This window comes from Portunus trituberculatus, chromosome 2 (genome assembly GCF_017591435.1).
Source record: "Portunus trituberculatus isolate SZX2019 chromosome 2, ASM1759143v1, whole genome shotgun sequence".
NCBI classification, from domain to species: domain Eukaryota; kingdom Metazoa; phylum Arthropoda; class Malacostraca; order Decapoda; family Portunidae; genus Portunus; species Portunus trituberculatus.
Genome location: NC_059256.1, coordinates 5,847,134 through 5,862,133, shown reverse-complemented (window position 1 = coordinate 5,862,133; position 15,000 = coordinate 5,847,134). Strand labels below are relative to the sequence as shown.

The 15,000-nt window shown below is 41.1% G+C and overlaps 3 protein-coding genes across 5 annotated transcripts in view; 2 read left to right on the top strand and 1 right to left on the bottom strand.

Moving 5' to 3' along the window:
• Positions 1-6,863, top strand: part of LOC123503721 (transmembrane protein 164-like) — a 46,948-nt gene extending 40,085 nt beyond the window's left edge. The window contains exons 8-9 of the mRNA XM_045253724.1: positions 1,613-1,701; positions 6,600-6,863. Coding sequence (XP_045109659.1) covers positions 1,613-1,623 — 11 coding nt within the window. The 3' untranslated portion in view covers positions 1,624-1,701; positions 6,600-6,863. The remainder of the gene's footprint in view (positions 1-1,612; positions 1,702-6,599) is intronic.
• LOC123503766 (transcription elongation factor SPT4-A-like) lies at positions 2,382-6,602 on the bottom strand. The gene is made up of 4 exons (XM_045253771.1): positions 6,229-6,602; positions 3,520-3,626; positions 2,829-2,884; positions 2,382-2,525 (listed from the first exon to the last, which is right to left on the bottom strand). Exons 1-4 carry the CDS (start codon positions 6,289-6,291, stop codon positions 2,407-2,409), a joined length of 345 nt encoding a protein of 114 aa, XP_045109706.1. The 5' UTR covers positions 6,292-6,602; the 3' UTR covers positions 2,382-2,406.
• Positions 6,864-8,586: 1,723 nt separating the features above from the next.
• LOC123503752 (mitochondrial import inner membrane translocase subunit Tim23-like) lies at positions 8,587-14,804 on the top strand. Of its 3 annotated transcripts, XR_006674602.1 has the most exons (6): positions 8,587-8,780; positions 11,711-11,857; positions 12,292-12,394; positions 13,985-14,315; positions 14,492-14,513; positions 14,580-14,804. XR_006674602.1 is itself a non-coding variant. In XM_045253757.1 (5 exons), exons 1-4 carry the CDS (start codon positions 8,696-8,698, stop codon positions 14,268-14,270), a joined length of 621 nt encoding a protein of 206 aa, XP_045109692.1. In that variant the 5' UTR covers positions 8,587-8,695; the 3' UTR covers positions 14,271-14,315; positions 14,612-14,804. The 3 variants fall into 3 exon arrangements, 2 of the variants coding, with proteins under 2 accessions (XP_045109692.1, XP_045109698.1); XM_045253757.1 differs by lacking the exon at positions 14,492-14,513 and having other exon boundaries at positions 14,612-14,804; XM_045253763.1 differs by lacking the exons at positions 14,492-14,513; positions 14,580-14,804 and adding an exon at positions 10,742-10,817 and having other exon boundaries at positions 8,638-8,780; positions 13,985-14,399.
• The last annotated feature ends 196 nt before the right edge of the window (positions 14,805-15,000 follow it).

The following is a 15,000-nucleotide window of genomic DNA, read 5'->3' as shown; positions in this document are numbered from 1 at the left end:
ACAAAACTCAAGGTAAAAATGTGTCCCAGTACTGAAGAGGTTAAAATAGTGAAGACTGTGGCCATTAATCTTGTGCCTTCCATACACCCTTGCTAATGTCGATAAAATGTCTAATGGTACACAAAACTCGTAGCAAAAATGTGTCCCAGTACTGAAGGGGATAAATACACATAACTTTATAGGTTAACACAATAAAAAAACACCTTTCTTTTGTTATTGTTTTTTATTATTACTTACACCGATCTCAAAGTAAATGAATCAAGAATTACAGAACATATTAGTACGAGAAATAGAAGCTTGAAAATTTGAGCGAGTTAGTGAAATCTGGCACCCTTTCTCCGTAGAGTTATTGTCACCTTCCCGCGAACTGTTTAGAATCTATTTTTGATCCCCTTCAGTACTGGGACACATTTTTACCTTGAGTTTTGTGTACCATTAGACCATTTTATTGACATTAGCAAGGGTGTATGGAGGGCACAAGATTAATGGCCACAGTCTTCACTATTTTAACCCCTTCAGTACTGGGACACATTTTTACCTTGAGTTTTGTGTACCATTAGACCATTTTATTGACATTAGCAAGGGTGTATGGAGGGCACAAGATTAATGGCCACAGTCTTCACTATTTTAACCCCTTCAGTACTGGGACACATTTTTACCTTGAGTTTTGTGTACCATTAGACCATTTTATTGACATTAGCAAGGGTGTATGGAGGGCACAAGATTAATGGCCACAGTCTTCACTATTTTAACCCCTTCAGTACTGGGACACATTTTTACCTTGAGTTTTGTGTACCATTAGACCATTTTATTGACATTAGCAAGGGTGTATGGAGGGCACAAGATTAATGGCCACAGTCTTCACTATTTTAACCCCTTCAGTACTGGGACACATTTTTACCTTGAGATTTGTGTACCATTAGACCATTTTATTGACATTAGCAAGGGTGTATGGAGGGCACAAGATTAATGGCCACAGTCTTCACTATTTTAACCCCTTCAGTACTGGGACACATTTTTACCTTGAGTTTTGTGTACCATTAGACCATTTTATTGACATTAGCAAGGGTGTATGGAGGGCACAAGATTAATGGCCACAGTCTTCACTATTTTAAACCCTTCAGTACTGGGACACATTTTTACCTTGAGTTTTGTGTACCATTAGACCATTTTATTGACATTAGCAAGGGTGTATGGAGGGCACAAGATTAATGGCCACAGTCTTCACTATTTTAACCCCTTCAGTACTGGGACACATTTTTACCTTGAGTTTTGTGTACCATTAGACCATTTTATTGACATTAGCAAGGGTGTATGGAGGGCACAAGATTAATGGCCACAGTCTTCACTATTTTAACCCCTTCAGTACTGGGACACATTTTTACTACGAGTTTTGTGTACCATTAGACCATTTTATTGACATTAGCAAGGGTGTATGGAGAGCAGAAGATTAATGGCCTGCCTCTCTCTCTCTCTCTTTCTCCTTCCTTTCTTTATCTCCCTTTCTCCTTCCTCCTCTTCCATATTTAATCATTCACGTCACTGTTACTCATCATTATCATTATTAATCATCTTTATTGCCATTACTATTATCCTTCTGATGTTTGGACAGGTTGCAGGTGAAGCAGACAGTTGAACACCAGCGACTGTTTCCCTTCAACGGGCAGCAACTGGGCCCCGGTGGTAACTCAGCTGGAAACGGTCAGTTGTGTGATTTTATGCTCGTATTTAGAAACCCTTTGTTTCCTCACCGACTGTTTTCCAAGGCCACAGAGATGACTGGCGGGGTTTTTACAGTGTGTTTTTCCAGTTAATAATGCAGAAATCTTGTCACTTTGCCTCTAGAACTGTAAAAACACTCTTAAAAACACTTCATTTTCTTCCAACGACTGTTTTCCAAGGCCGCAGAAATGACTGGCGGGTTTTTAAAGAGTGTTTCTCCAGTTAACAATACAGAAATCTTGTCAGTCTGCCTCTAGAACTGTAAAAACACTCTTAAAAACACTTCATTTTCTTCCAACGACTGTTTTCCAAGGCCGCAGAAATGACTGGTGGGTTTTTAAAGAGTGTTTCTCCAGTTAATAATGCAGAAATCTTGTCAGTCTGCCTCTAGAACTGTAAAAACACTCTTAAAAAACTCGTCAATTTAAGTAAAGCGTTTTGAAATAGTGGAGGTGTTTGAGGTTAGGTGTGAGAATGTTAGATTATTATTATTATTATTATTGTTGTTGTTGTTGTTGTTCTTCATCGTGTACCATTGTTAGTGAGTTTCTATTACATTTTCTATTATTATTATTATTATTATTATTATTTTATGGGGAAAAGCAAAATTTGAAATAGTCAAACACTTTATTTGAACATGAAAACACTCTCTCTCTCTCTCTCTCTCTCTCTCTCTCTCTCTCACTACAGCTTGGTCATATCGCGTGTTCTATATCTAAAACCTCTAGTCTTCATCTCCTTCACCACGTTGTAAGGAAGACGTCCTGTGATGCTAATGGCGTAGATTCCTTGGACACACTTATCTGTAGGGCGAGGCAGACACTGTGAGGCAGGGAGGGAAGGCAGAGGCAGAGAGAAGGGGGGAGGGATGTGAGGGAGAGAGAAAGAGAAGGGGAGTGTGTATGAGGCAGATAGGGAGAGAGAGAGAGAGAGAGAGAGAGAGAGAGAGAGAGAGAGAGAGAGAGAGAGAGAGAGAGAGAGAGAGAGAGAGAGAGAGAGAGAGAGAGAGAGAGAGTAAAATAGTAATAAGAAAAATAAAATAATAATAATAATAATAATAATAACACTACTACTACTACTACTACTACTACTACTACAATACTCACTTATGCGTTGCCAGCGGGCCACCCAGCTATCCTTTGGGCTCATTAGCGCTATAAACCTGCAAAAATAATCTTTATTAGCACACACACACACACACACACACACACACACACACACACACACACACACACACACACACACACACACACACACACACACACAGACGAATACTGGGTCCTTAAGAGAGTAAGTCTTTGTATGTTAAGTTAGGTTAGGTTAGGTTAGGTTACAGCCAGTCACCCATCAGTTAGGTACGGTAAGGTTACATACACTCACCCATCAAAGTTAGAAGAGGTAGGTTAGGTTACAGCCAGTCACCCACCAGTTAGGTACGGTAAGGTTACATACACTCACCCATCAAAGTTAGAAGAGGTAGGTTAGGTTAGGTTAGGTTAGGTTAGGTTAGGTTACAGCCAGTCACCCATCAGTTAGGTACGGTAAGGTTACATACACTCACCCATCAAAGTTAGAAGAGCTAGGTTAGGTTTGGTAAGGTTAGGTTAAGTTAGGTTAGGTTAGGTTAGGTTAGGTTACAGCCAGTCACCCATCAGTTAGGTACGGTAAGGTTACATACACTCACCCATCAAAGTTAGAAGAGGTAGGTTAGGTTAGGTTTGGTTTGGTTTGGTAAGGTTAGGTTAGGTTACAGCCAGTCACCCATCAGTTAGGTACGGTAAGGTTACATACACTCACCCATCAAAGTTAGAAGAGGTACAGTCGAATACGTTGTCCCGATTTCCTTTCATCCTCAGAAATTCATCACAATTGTCACAGCCGTCTGTCTCAAACATTTCCACTGTCTGTTGAGAGAGAGAGAGAGAGAGAGAGAGAGAGAGAGAGAGAGAGAGAGAGAGAGAGAGAGAGAGATATTAGTGTGTTTTTCTCTTACTATTGAACAAAACCCAAAAAAACAAAAAAATAAATAGATGGATTGATAAAAAGATGAGAAAATATTTTACATTCATATTTCACAATTTCTACCAAGTTCAGATTGAATGCAGGTTTGGAACAAGTCACTGTGACAAACAACTCAGGAAAGGCGGACCAAATACCAGGCAAGGGGTTAAACTACTGCCCTCTTTTAGTAACCTAACCTTGAAACTATTAATGTCCTAAACTACCAGTCTTAACTAACTGAACCTTTGAATTACGACTGTCTTTACTTCAACGCAGTCTTAACTAACTGAACCTTTGAATTACGACTGTCTTTACTTCAACGTAACTTAACCTATTCAAACTACCAATGTCTCAAATTATCAGTCTTAAGTAACCTGACCTAACCTTTAAAGTAACAGTCTCAACTTAACCTAACCTAACCTAACCAAACCTTTAAAGTAACAGTCTCAACTTAACCTAACCTAACCTAACCTAACCTAACCAAACCAAACCTTTAAAGTAACAGTCTCAACTTAACCTAACCTAACCTAACCTAACCTAACCTAACCAAACCTTTAAAGTAACAGTCTCAACTTAACCTAACCTAACCTAACCTAACCTTTAAAGTAACAATCTCAACTTAACCTAACCTAACCTTTAAAGTAACAGTCTCAACTTAACCTAACCTAACCTAACCTAACCAAACCTTTAAAGTAACAGTCTCAACTTAACTTAACCTAACCTAACCTAACCAAACCTTTAAAGTAACAGTCTCAACTCAACTTAACCTAACCTAACCTAACCTTTAAAGTAACAATCTCAACTTAACCTAACCTAACCTAACCTAACCAAACCTTTAAAGTAACAATCTCAACTTAACCTAACCTAACCTAACCTAACCTAACCAAACCTTTAAAGTAACAATCTCAACTTAACCTAACCTAACCTAACCTAACCAAACCTTTAAAGTAACAGTCTCAACTTAACTTAACCTAACCTAACCTAACCAAACCTTTAAAGTAACAGTCTCAACTTAACTTAACCTAACCTAACCTAACCTTTAAAGTAACAATCTCAACTTAACTTAACTAACCTAACCTAACCTAACCTTGAAACTACTTACTTATCTCTTGAACTATCACCATCTTAACTAACCTAACCTAACCTAACCTAACTTACCCTAAACTAACCATAAAACTAACAATACAGGCATAACAAATGGGTCAGCTTCCAATAATAGATAAATGAACAATTAAATCGGTGTTTGTTGTGTGATTAATGAAACAAAACATTCCTTGCGGCAAAAATTCGTTGTATAAATGTTCATTATCCGGAGTTGGCCTGTATATTTTTCTTTCTTTCTTTCTTCTTTCTATTTCTACCTTGTGGGCTTTTTTGGGGGATGTATGGGCTAAGGGGGGACTTTTAAGGGGTACCTACTATCTCAAACCCCACCCGCTAGGAAACCGTTGCCCTGAGTGAGGAAGCCCAACCTACACTCGGACCGTGGACAGGATTCAAACCCAAAACCCGTGAGCTTGATGACCACTCGGACCCCAAAGCACGCATGGTTCCGTTGTACCACTGTGGCTCAAACTATCACTCTCTTGCCAAACCTAACCTAAGCTTACCTAACCTTCAAACTACCTGTCTTAAACTATCACTATTTTAATTTAACCTAAGCGAACCTAACCTTCAAACTAGCTGGTCTTAAACTATCACTATTTTAACTTAACCTAACCTAACCTAATCTTCAAACTACCTGTCTTAAACTATCACTATTTTAATTTAACCTAACCTAACCTAACCTTCAAACTACCTGTCTTAAACTATCACTGTTATAACTAACTAAACCTAATCTTAAATTACGACTGTCTTAACCCAACCTAACCTTTACCAATGTCTTAAAACGATCACTGAAGTTACGACTGTCCCAAACTATCAGTAACTTTGACCTCATTGATAACTAATGCAAGGAAGGTGTGCAAAATACCAGCCAAAGACCTCACCTAACCTAACCAACCCACTACTACTACTACTACTATTACTACTACTAATACGACTAGCTATTTTTAACCTCTTCAATACTGGGATTGGGCATTTTTTGACGATTTCATTGACATTAGGAAGGGTTTATGGAGGTCAAAAGATAAATGGCCAGTCTTCACAATTTGTCGTGCTAAAAACATCTACTACTACTACTACTACTACTACTACTACTACTATCCAAACACAAGACACATTTATATAGAACTAGATCACTAATTAACCCCGATATGAAAGTGCATTTAACCCCTTCAGTAGCATGACACATTTCCCTATTCATTGTGGTGACTATTTGGTGATTTTCCACAGCTTCACAAACTCATGTGGGGGGTTAAAATGGTGGAGAATATGGCCATTAATCTTATGCCTTCCATACACCCTTGCTAATGTCAATAAAATGGTCTAATGGTACACAAAACTCGATTAAAAAAAATGTGTCCCAGATTTACTTCATTCTCTCTCTCTCTTTCTCTTTCTCACCTTGACCAGCGAGCACACCAGACATGCTCGCAGGTTCCTCAGGTCTTTTGGCACATTCTCCATTGTCACAGCCAAGATACAACACACAGCACGCTGAAAAAATGCTCAAAAGTGAAGGAAACCCGCCGCCACCCCTCCTGAGCTGCTGTTGTCTTGATCTCTCGCTTGACAATGGCCGAGTTTGAGGTGCATTTGTATTTTATTTTAGGCGCCAAGTTTGAGGTGGTGTTCAGGCCATTTTATCAGTGCATCCAGCTAGATTTAATATTTACTTGGTGCTTTATTACATGGCTGGAGTGAGGCTCATAGTGTCCTGTCTACAGATCAACTTTTCCAGAAATTTAATGTTGTTTCTGTCTTAATCTCTTCAGTGGAGCCGTTTGAGTGTGTCCCCGAGTGCCAACACAGACAGCTTCTCAGGACGAATGCAAGATTGGTTATGAAATATTGCCCAACATTAAATGGCATCAGCTTGGTGAAGACCACCCTGGACAGACTACACAGTCCTTATGAGCCGCTGAGCCACACTCGGACACTCCAACGCTTTACCACTTTTAGAGTCACCAATCAAGTGGGCCTTTTTTTTAATATTTCATTTTATTTTATTTTTTGCCCTTGGCTGGCTTTCTCCTCCATATATATAATAATGATAAAAATAAATAAATCTACAGTCACCTCAACACCACAGGAACTGGTTACTGGTGTGTGTGTGTCCCTCTGGCAGCAACAGATACATCCATTGCCATTGTCATTGTCATTGCCATGCTCAAACCGGAAACAATTAAAGCTTCAAGTCATCTGCAAAGAACTGACGAGTAATTGACATTTGTTTTATTTGTTAGCTGTAGTAATATCTTGCAATATAGTGGACACATTGTAAGGCTTTATAAAGAGAGATGATTTAAGGCCTTTTTAAATATTGGAACTAGCTTTAGTAGATTTCTTCCAAATAACAGGAATTTGACTGGTGGTAATAGACAGTGAAAAGATCTCGTACAATTTCTTGGCACAGTTTTTTTTAGTGTTGGTGGCTGTAGAAAGCCCTGCCCCATTCCAGAAGACATATCCATGTTGTTCAGTGTTTGTAAAATGTGACTGACTGTAAAATGGATTTGGTGAAGGGATCCATCATGAATCTGATGTGGAAACTGTGGAAGTCCAGATGGTGTGGTGTAAACTGAGGCAAAGGATGCACCAAGGATGGGAGCCATATCTTTGTGATTGCAAACCAGGATCAGGTTATCAATGTTGCCAAGAGGACCAACTGAGGGACATCCAACTTGTGTGTGATGGCTAACCAAGGACCCAGCAGGACAGACTGTACCCTGGGGTACACCACTGAAGAGTACTAGTACGTACAAGTAGTACTGACTTACACTACACTACACTTACTAGTAGAGCCAGCAACTGAATGACTCAATGTTCTGTCATGCACAAAGTGAGTCAGTCTACTCATCCAGTTCAGTTTAGGACAAGTAACACAGAGCAGTTTGTTAAGCTTGTCAAGTAACATTGGATGGCAAACAGTACCATGTAGTGCTTTAGCTGAGTCAAACCAGATTACTACTATGTCTGTCCACTGTTGTTAATCCAGCGTCAGGCCAACACCGATAGTGACACCAGACACAGCCAACTCACACAGACCATCTCTCAAAAAGGAAAACAACTTGCCACCATGTTACACACACACATTTATTGAAAGGTGTTAAGGAAGGAAGGTACAAGATGAAAAAGATAGGCCTTGCCGCTGGACCCAGACCGAGACCCAGCTCATGGCACACCAATTACCACTGCACACATTATAACACACACACACACACACACACACACACAAAAACACATAACACTCATTCAAACTACAATAAAAACATACAAATAAGTTTATATCTTTCATTTTAATATATTTCGTTCATCATTATCTTGAGAAAAGGGGAAAAAAATATTCGCTTTCCCCAAGGCAAGGGAGAGGGAGAAGGAAGGAGGAGAGGGAGATATGGAGAAGGGAGAAAGGAAAGGAGAGAGAAGAATGGAGAAGAGAGAGAAGGAGAGAGAGAGAGAGAGAGAGAGAGACATCGCAATATTCACAAAAAACACACACAACATTCATCTGAAATGTAATAAAAACTAAGAAATTAATTTATACCTTTCATTTTTATAAATTTAGTAAAAAAAAAAAGGAAAATAAATATTTGCTCCCCCACAGGCTAGTCATCCTAATATATACTGAAACCCATTCAAAATACAATAAAAAAAAACATGCCAATAAATTCACAGCTTTAATTTCTTACATATTCAGTTTATCACTAGTAAAAAAAGGGAAAATAATATTTGTTACCCCGTTGTGAAGTCAGAAAGTGCGCCGTGTACTGCCCCCCCCCGAGTCCCAACCAGCAGCACCAGCAGCTCCACCAGGGCAGGACGTTCACCACACCGCCACAGCACCACAGCACCACACTCCCGCACCACAATGGCCATGGACAACCGCAGTGGAGGCATATTAGGGCTGGTGAACCCGTCCTATGGCGCCTCAGACCCCGGCATGAATGTTCCTCGTAAGTATAGCGGTGGTGGTGGTGGTGGTGGTGGTGCAGACAGCCTTGTGTTGCATTACGTAACATTGTATTGCCCCGCGGAGCTCACAGGGGGTAATGAGACATGGTGGGTGGTGTTAATTCCCAGGGGTACAATTTATACCCAGTGGTTGTTGTGAGAGGTGGAATTCACAACACACTGAAAGGTTATTAATATTTTTTTTGTCAGTGTCTTAATAATCACGTCCTGCTCCCCACCCCTAGGCTTCCCGGCTCACCCCCTTCACCCCTTAGCTTCCCGGCTCAACCCCCCCCACCCCATCTCCTCCACATAGGTCAGTGGTGGCACGTGTAGGAGAAAGCAAAGATGACGTGCGCATAGGAGATAGAAGGAGAACTGGATAATGAATGAGAGAAGGGAAACTGGATAATGAATGGAGGAAATGGAAATAACACAGGATGAATAGAAATAACACCAGAGAGAAGACTGGGGTTCATGTGTCACCACCTCCCCTCCCCTCCCTACACAACACCAGCCCCCACCACCACAGAAAACAGGGCTTTTGTCTAGGGAAAGCTAAAATGCACCAGTTTATAATAAAGAAATGTAAGGGAAAAATGCAACTATTAGGAAAATATATAGCTGAATAAAATGCCAGAATTAAATTAAATAAGTAAAAATGAAAACCTAAAGAATTATTTGACGATTAACTGTAAACTATCCAGCCAGACACTGCTTTGTTACTAATCCAACCTAACCTAACCTAACATCCTATTGGACCCCTATAGAAGTTGGTCTGTGATTTGTGGTGCTGTTGTGCGTCACTATCGGCCTGGATGGCTCTCATTTATATACACCACAAACCCCACAGTACCCACAATGCCATGCTAATTGCCGGCGTCGGAAAGTGCTGAAAAGCTGCCAGATTCGCCAGATAACTTAATTTAGCACATTCAACTCGGTATGCTGGAAAAAAAAATTTACGTCATATATGTGCTATCAAACTAAGTAATTAATTATTAGGAACATCTCTAATCAGCTTCACCAAGCACAGAGAACGTAATATGGCAAAACGAGCCAAAAATGCTTGGTTCATGGTCGCAGTTTTGGGACACTTCATCAGCTTGAGTGAATTACATTATTTTCAGTAAGCAAGCACATTTCATTGGTTCAAGTTAATTAATTAGCAATCAAATCCAGAAAATGTGACGAATATCAAATAAACACGATGTTTTGATGCAAAATCCTTGTATGACTTCAGTGAAAGATTGTCCGTTCCGTATGTAAACAACATCAAGCAGGTTTCTACCTGCTCCCCACCGGTTATAGGCAAACAGTTCAGGGTCTGGATGCGATGCTGACGGTCCTTTGCACCAATCTATGAAGTGCTTTGAGCAGATAGCATGGTCCTTGGTAGCTCTCCACGTCGGGCCTCGTTTACATCGTGTCTCCCATAATCTTCTTCGAGCCGCGTCTTTCTTCCTGGGAAACACAGTCCATCCTTTCACGCCTTGGTTTTTCTTTTTTGATATAGAATTGCAGTCAGCTACAGCACATGTATAAACCGGCATTCTGTTCCAGCTCTAAGAACACTCCACACTAGGGTGACCAGATTTCTGAGACAAATTCCGGGGACATTTTCAGTTCAGGGAGGTAAAACATGTAGTGTTTTGCACTGGAAAAACTAAAACGGGACACTATCCGTACCATTTCTAAACCAGCAATCAAAAGTTTCTCTCGCCTTATTTACCCAAGTTGCAAAGAAAAAAATCTTTACCTGATGAAATATCTGAGATCACGAACACCCATTAGCTGTTAAAATGTGTCCGCTATACACTTCACCGTCTTCACGGAAACTATATAAAAAACTAAGGCCTTCTCCTTATTCTTGACATTCTAAAAGAGTAATTATAAAAGGACATAATTATCTTAATCAAAAGGAGTAGTTTTTTTTTTTTTTACGCATCAAGTGATCTTTCAGTTACAGAGAACCGGGGACAGGACACTGAAATCGGGGACGTCTGGTCACCCTACTCCACACGAGCTTCCAAACAACCGTGAGCTGCGGGGTTGTTTTGGTGTTTTGAGAGGACTCGGTGTTCCTGAGTTCAGTTAGTCTTTTCGGTTTGATATGCCTTTGGCCACAAAAATGTTGCTCTACCAAGATTATTACAGAATGTATTCCTTTGTAATATTTAGAGGAGAAACAGTGCTCTCTGTTGAACTATATGAAAAAATGTTTCACACCAAATATGTAGTTGAGACTAGTAAAAAATGCAAGAGCATCGAAACCGCGACTGTGAGTATTAAGCTTATAATAACAGTTTTGTAGAGTGTGTATTACCAGATCATATGGATAATGTTAGGATAAACACTTGGAATTAATGTTTTGCAGTACAAAGACTCAATACCTCAAGATTTATTATGATATGAATTTTAGAATGTGTGTCGTGCGAGCTGGCTGGCTGTATACCGAGTCACGTATTAAAACAGCCAGCGATCAATGGCAACCCAGCAATATCCAACGTCGGGAATTAGTAGGGCATTGTGGGTCCTGTGGTTGAATAATTTTGTAGTTTTATTTAATTTTTTTTTATCTTTATTTATTTATTTTTGCTGTTTATGGTGATGAGGTGTACAGCACATTAGTTTGGTCCTATTTGTAGAAGTAAGAACAATGTGAATCTACTTGCCATATGTCAAAGATTGTTGGCTTGCTTTGAGATGTGTCACAGCAGCATCTCCAGTGTGGTGGCCAGACACTGCTGCATCACCTTAACAGCAGCATCACCTCACAGCTGCATCACCTCACTCACACACAGTCACACCACACACCTGTTGTTTGGACATAACCTAACCTTACAATTTGACGTAAACCTAACCTAACCTCAACCTTACAAATGTTCTCTTTAACCTAACCTAAGCTAACCATTCCCCCTTCCCCCCACAGTGACCTCCAAGCCAGGACTGTCACAGCTCTCCCCTTACCTGAATTTTGACCCGAGCTACCTGCAGACCACACAGCCGGAGTTCATTGCTCTGGAGGGACAGCCGCAGCGCAGGGGGAGATTTGAACTGGCCTTCTCACAGATTGGAGGTTAGAGAGAGAGAGAGGGAGAGAAGGGAGGAGGGAAAGAGAGAGAGAGAGAGAGAGAGAGAGAGAGGAGAGAGGAAGAGAGAGAGAGAGAGAGAAGGAAGAGAGAGAGAGAGAGAGAGAGAGAGAGAGAAGAGAGAGAGAGAGAGAGAGAGAGAGAGAGAGAGAGAGAGAGAGAGAGAGAGAGAGAGAGAGAGAGAGAGAGAGAGAGAGAGAGAGAGAGAGAGAGAGAGAGAGAGAGAGAGAGAGAGAGAGAGAGAGAGAGAGAGAGAGAGAGAGAGAGAGAGAGAGAGAGTTATCCACTGTTTTAACTTAACTTACTAGAGAGAGAGAGAGAGAGAGAGAGAATACTTTTGACATTCTATTCCAATTCTTGTTTATTTCTCCACCACCACCACCACCACCCCTAACCCCCCCTCCCCCATCTCCTGGTGCAGGGTCGTGTCTGTTGGGAGCAGGGCTGGGCGGTGGTCATGGGCTGTACCGAGGCCTGATGGAGACGGCTGCCTCAGGACACACTGGCAAGATCAGGAGGACCCAGTGAGTGTGTGTGTGTGTGTGTGTGTGTGTTAGCATGAAAATAGCGCTAAAAGACAGCAAGAGATGCAACATTGTGGTGAGAAAGAAGCTGAAGACAGTCAGTCAGAGGAGGGGAGTTGATGAGACGAAAAGCTTTTGATTCCACCCTATCTAACAAAACTGTGTGACTGGAACCCCCTCAAACATGCCAAGAGTACTCCATAGAGGGACGATTAAGGCCCTTGTATAGAGTCAGCAGTTGGAGGGGCGAGAAAAACTGTCATAAAAGTTGTTTTTAGCAAGAGATGAGATGTGAAGTTTGCAGTTAAGATGAGTGAAGGACAAACTGAGGAAATTCACTACTACTACTATTACTACTACCACTACTACTGCTCCCTGCCTACTGCTACATATCTCACTGTTTTAGCAAGAGATGAGATGTGAAGTTTTGCAGTTAAGATGAGTGAAGGACAGAGCGAGGATATTCAGTGTGGAAGAGGGAGACAGTTGAGTGTTGCTGGAAGGCTGTGTCCACTTGATACAGGGACGAAGTGAGATTTTGAGGCATTGAACACCACTAAGTTTTGAACAATAGAGTGACAGCATTAGCAGAAGATTAGAGATGAAGAGATTAAGAATGGCGTGTGAGGTCAGGAATATGAGTAGGGAGTTGGACCAGTTGTTGTAGGTCGTGGAGGATAGCAAAGTAGAAGGCTAGCTCACCAGGATAGCCAGTGAAGGGAGAGAAAAGTCAAAGCTGGTGGTGAACATTGAAATCTCAGTGAAAGGGATAGAGAGACAAAATTTGCTCCTCTTTGGAAATTAAATAGTCGAAGAATTTACTACAGTCAGGAGAGTTAGGGGAGAGATAGACAGCACAGATGAATTTAGTTAACGTGACTGTTGACTGGTGGAAGACTGGGAAGACTCAAGTTTGACCACGAGCAGGTTAAATCGTTGTGCACATAGACGCAACATCCAGCTGCTGTGAAAAATGAGAATAGAGAGTGTAGGAGGGAACAGAGAAGGGGCTCAGACTGATGTGTTTGGCAAAGAAGATGAGGTTTAGCAGAGGAGAGGTGTTACACAGACAAAATTTGAACCTAGGACTGCCAATGTATGTTGCAGAAGTTAATGAAGAAGTTACGGAAGTGTGTGTGTGTGTTTGTGTTTGTTTAGTTATAGCTACCACCACCACCACCAACAAGAACAACAACACAATAACCCACTCAAACCTGCCACAAACACACTCAAACCCACTGCAAACCTTCCAAACACACTCAAACACACTGCAAACCTTCCAAACACACTCATACCCATCCAAACCCACTCAAACCCAGTCAAACCCACTCAAACCTTCCAAACACACTCAAACACACTGCAAACCTTCCAAACACACTCAAACTCACACAAACACACTCAAACCCACACAAACCCACTCAAACCCATCCAAAACCCACTCAAACCCACTGCAAACCTTCCAAAACCCACTCAAACCCACCACAAACACACTCAAACCCACCTAAACCCACACAAACACTCAAACCCACTCAAACCCACCACAAACCCCATCCTAACCTAACCAAACCCCTTTAAAACCCCCACCCACAGACTTCTCAACTACATCATGAAACGCGGATCGGCCTCGGCAAACACACTCGGAGTCGTCGCCTTCATGTACTCTGGCCTGGGATGGCTAATCTACCACTTCCGAGGCAACCAAGAGGACCACGTGAACACAGTCTCGGCCGCTACCCTCACTGGCCTTCTCTACAAGTCAACAGCTGGGGTGAAAAAATGCGCAGCTGGAGGTCTTGTGGGGCTCGGATTGTCTTTGGCCTTTGTTGCATTTTCTTCCAGGGACAAGCTGCGCGATCAGTATGGACGTAATTTTTAGGTTCTTGTGTCTCTGTGTGTGTGTGTGTGTGTGTGTGTGTGTGGGGTAGAGAGAGAGAGAGAGGGGGTAGTGAGGTGAATTTGGAGAGCGGAAGAGGAAGGGATAGTGATGAGTGTAAATAAGAGAGAGAGAGAGAGAGAGAGAGTAGTGAGGTGAAATTGGAGAGAGAGAGAGAGAGATGGAAAGAGAAAGAGAAATAGAGATAAGAGTGTAAATGAGAGAGAGAGAGAGAGAGAGAGAGAGGTAATATATTTTCTATTTGTTTTGTGAGAAAGAAAAATGGAAAAAGTTATTATTTGTGTATATGAGAGAGAGAGAGAGAGTGAGTGAGTGACAGAGAGTGTGTGTGTGTGTTATTCAAATTTCTTGTCATATTTAAAAAGGAAAAAAATTCATTATTACTAGAAAATATTGTAGTAACCCCTCTCTCTCTCTCTCTCTCTCTCTCTCTCAGCTGTACATGTGTTTAGGAATGTATATACCAAATCTCTCCATTTATCCACAAAATGCATTAAAAAAAAACAGAAAAACGCATATTTTGAGTTTTGATGTAATGTTAAGTGTGTGTGTGTGTGTTTATTTGGTGGTGGTGGTGGTGGTTTTCTCTCTCTCTCTCTCCAAACTACTTTTTTTTTTTTTTTTTTTTCATTCCTCTCTCTCTCTCTTCCTTCTTTATTTTTGACCTTCCTCCTCCTCCTTATCTTATCCTCTCTCTTTTCTATTTCTTTCT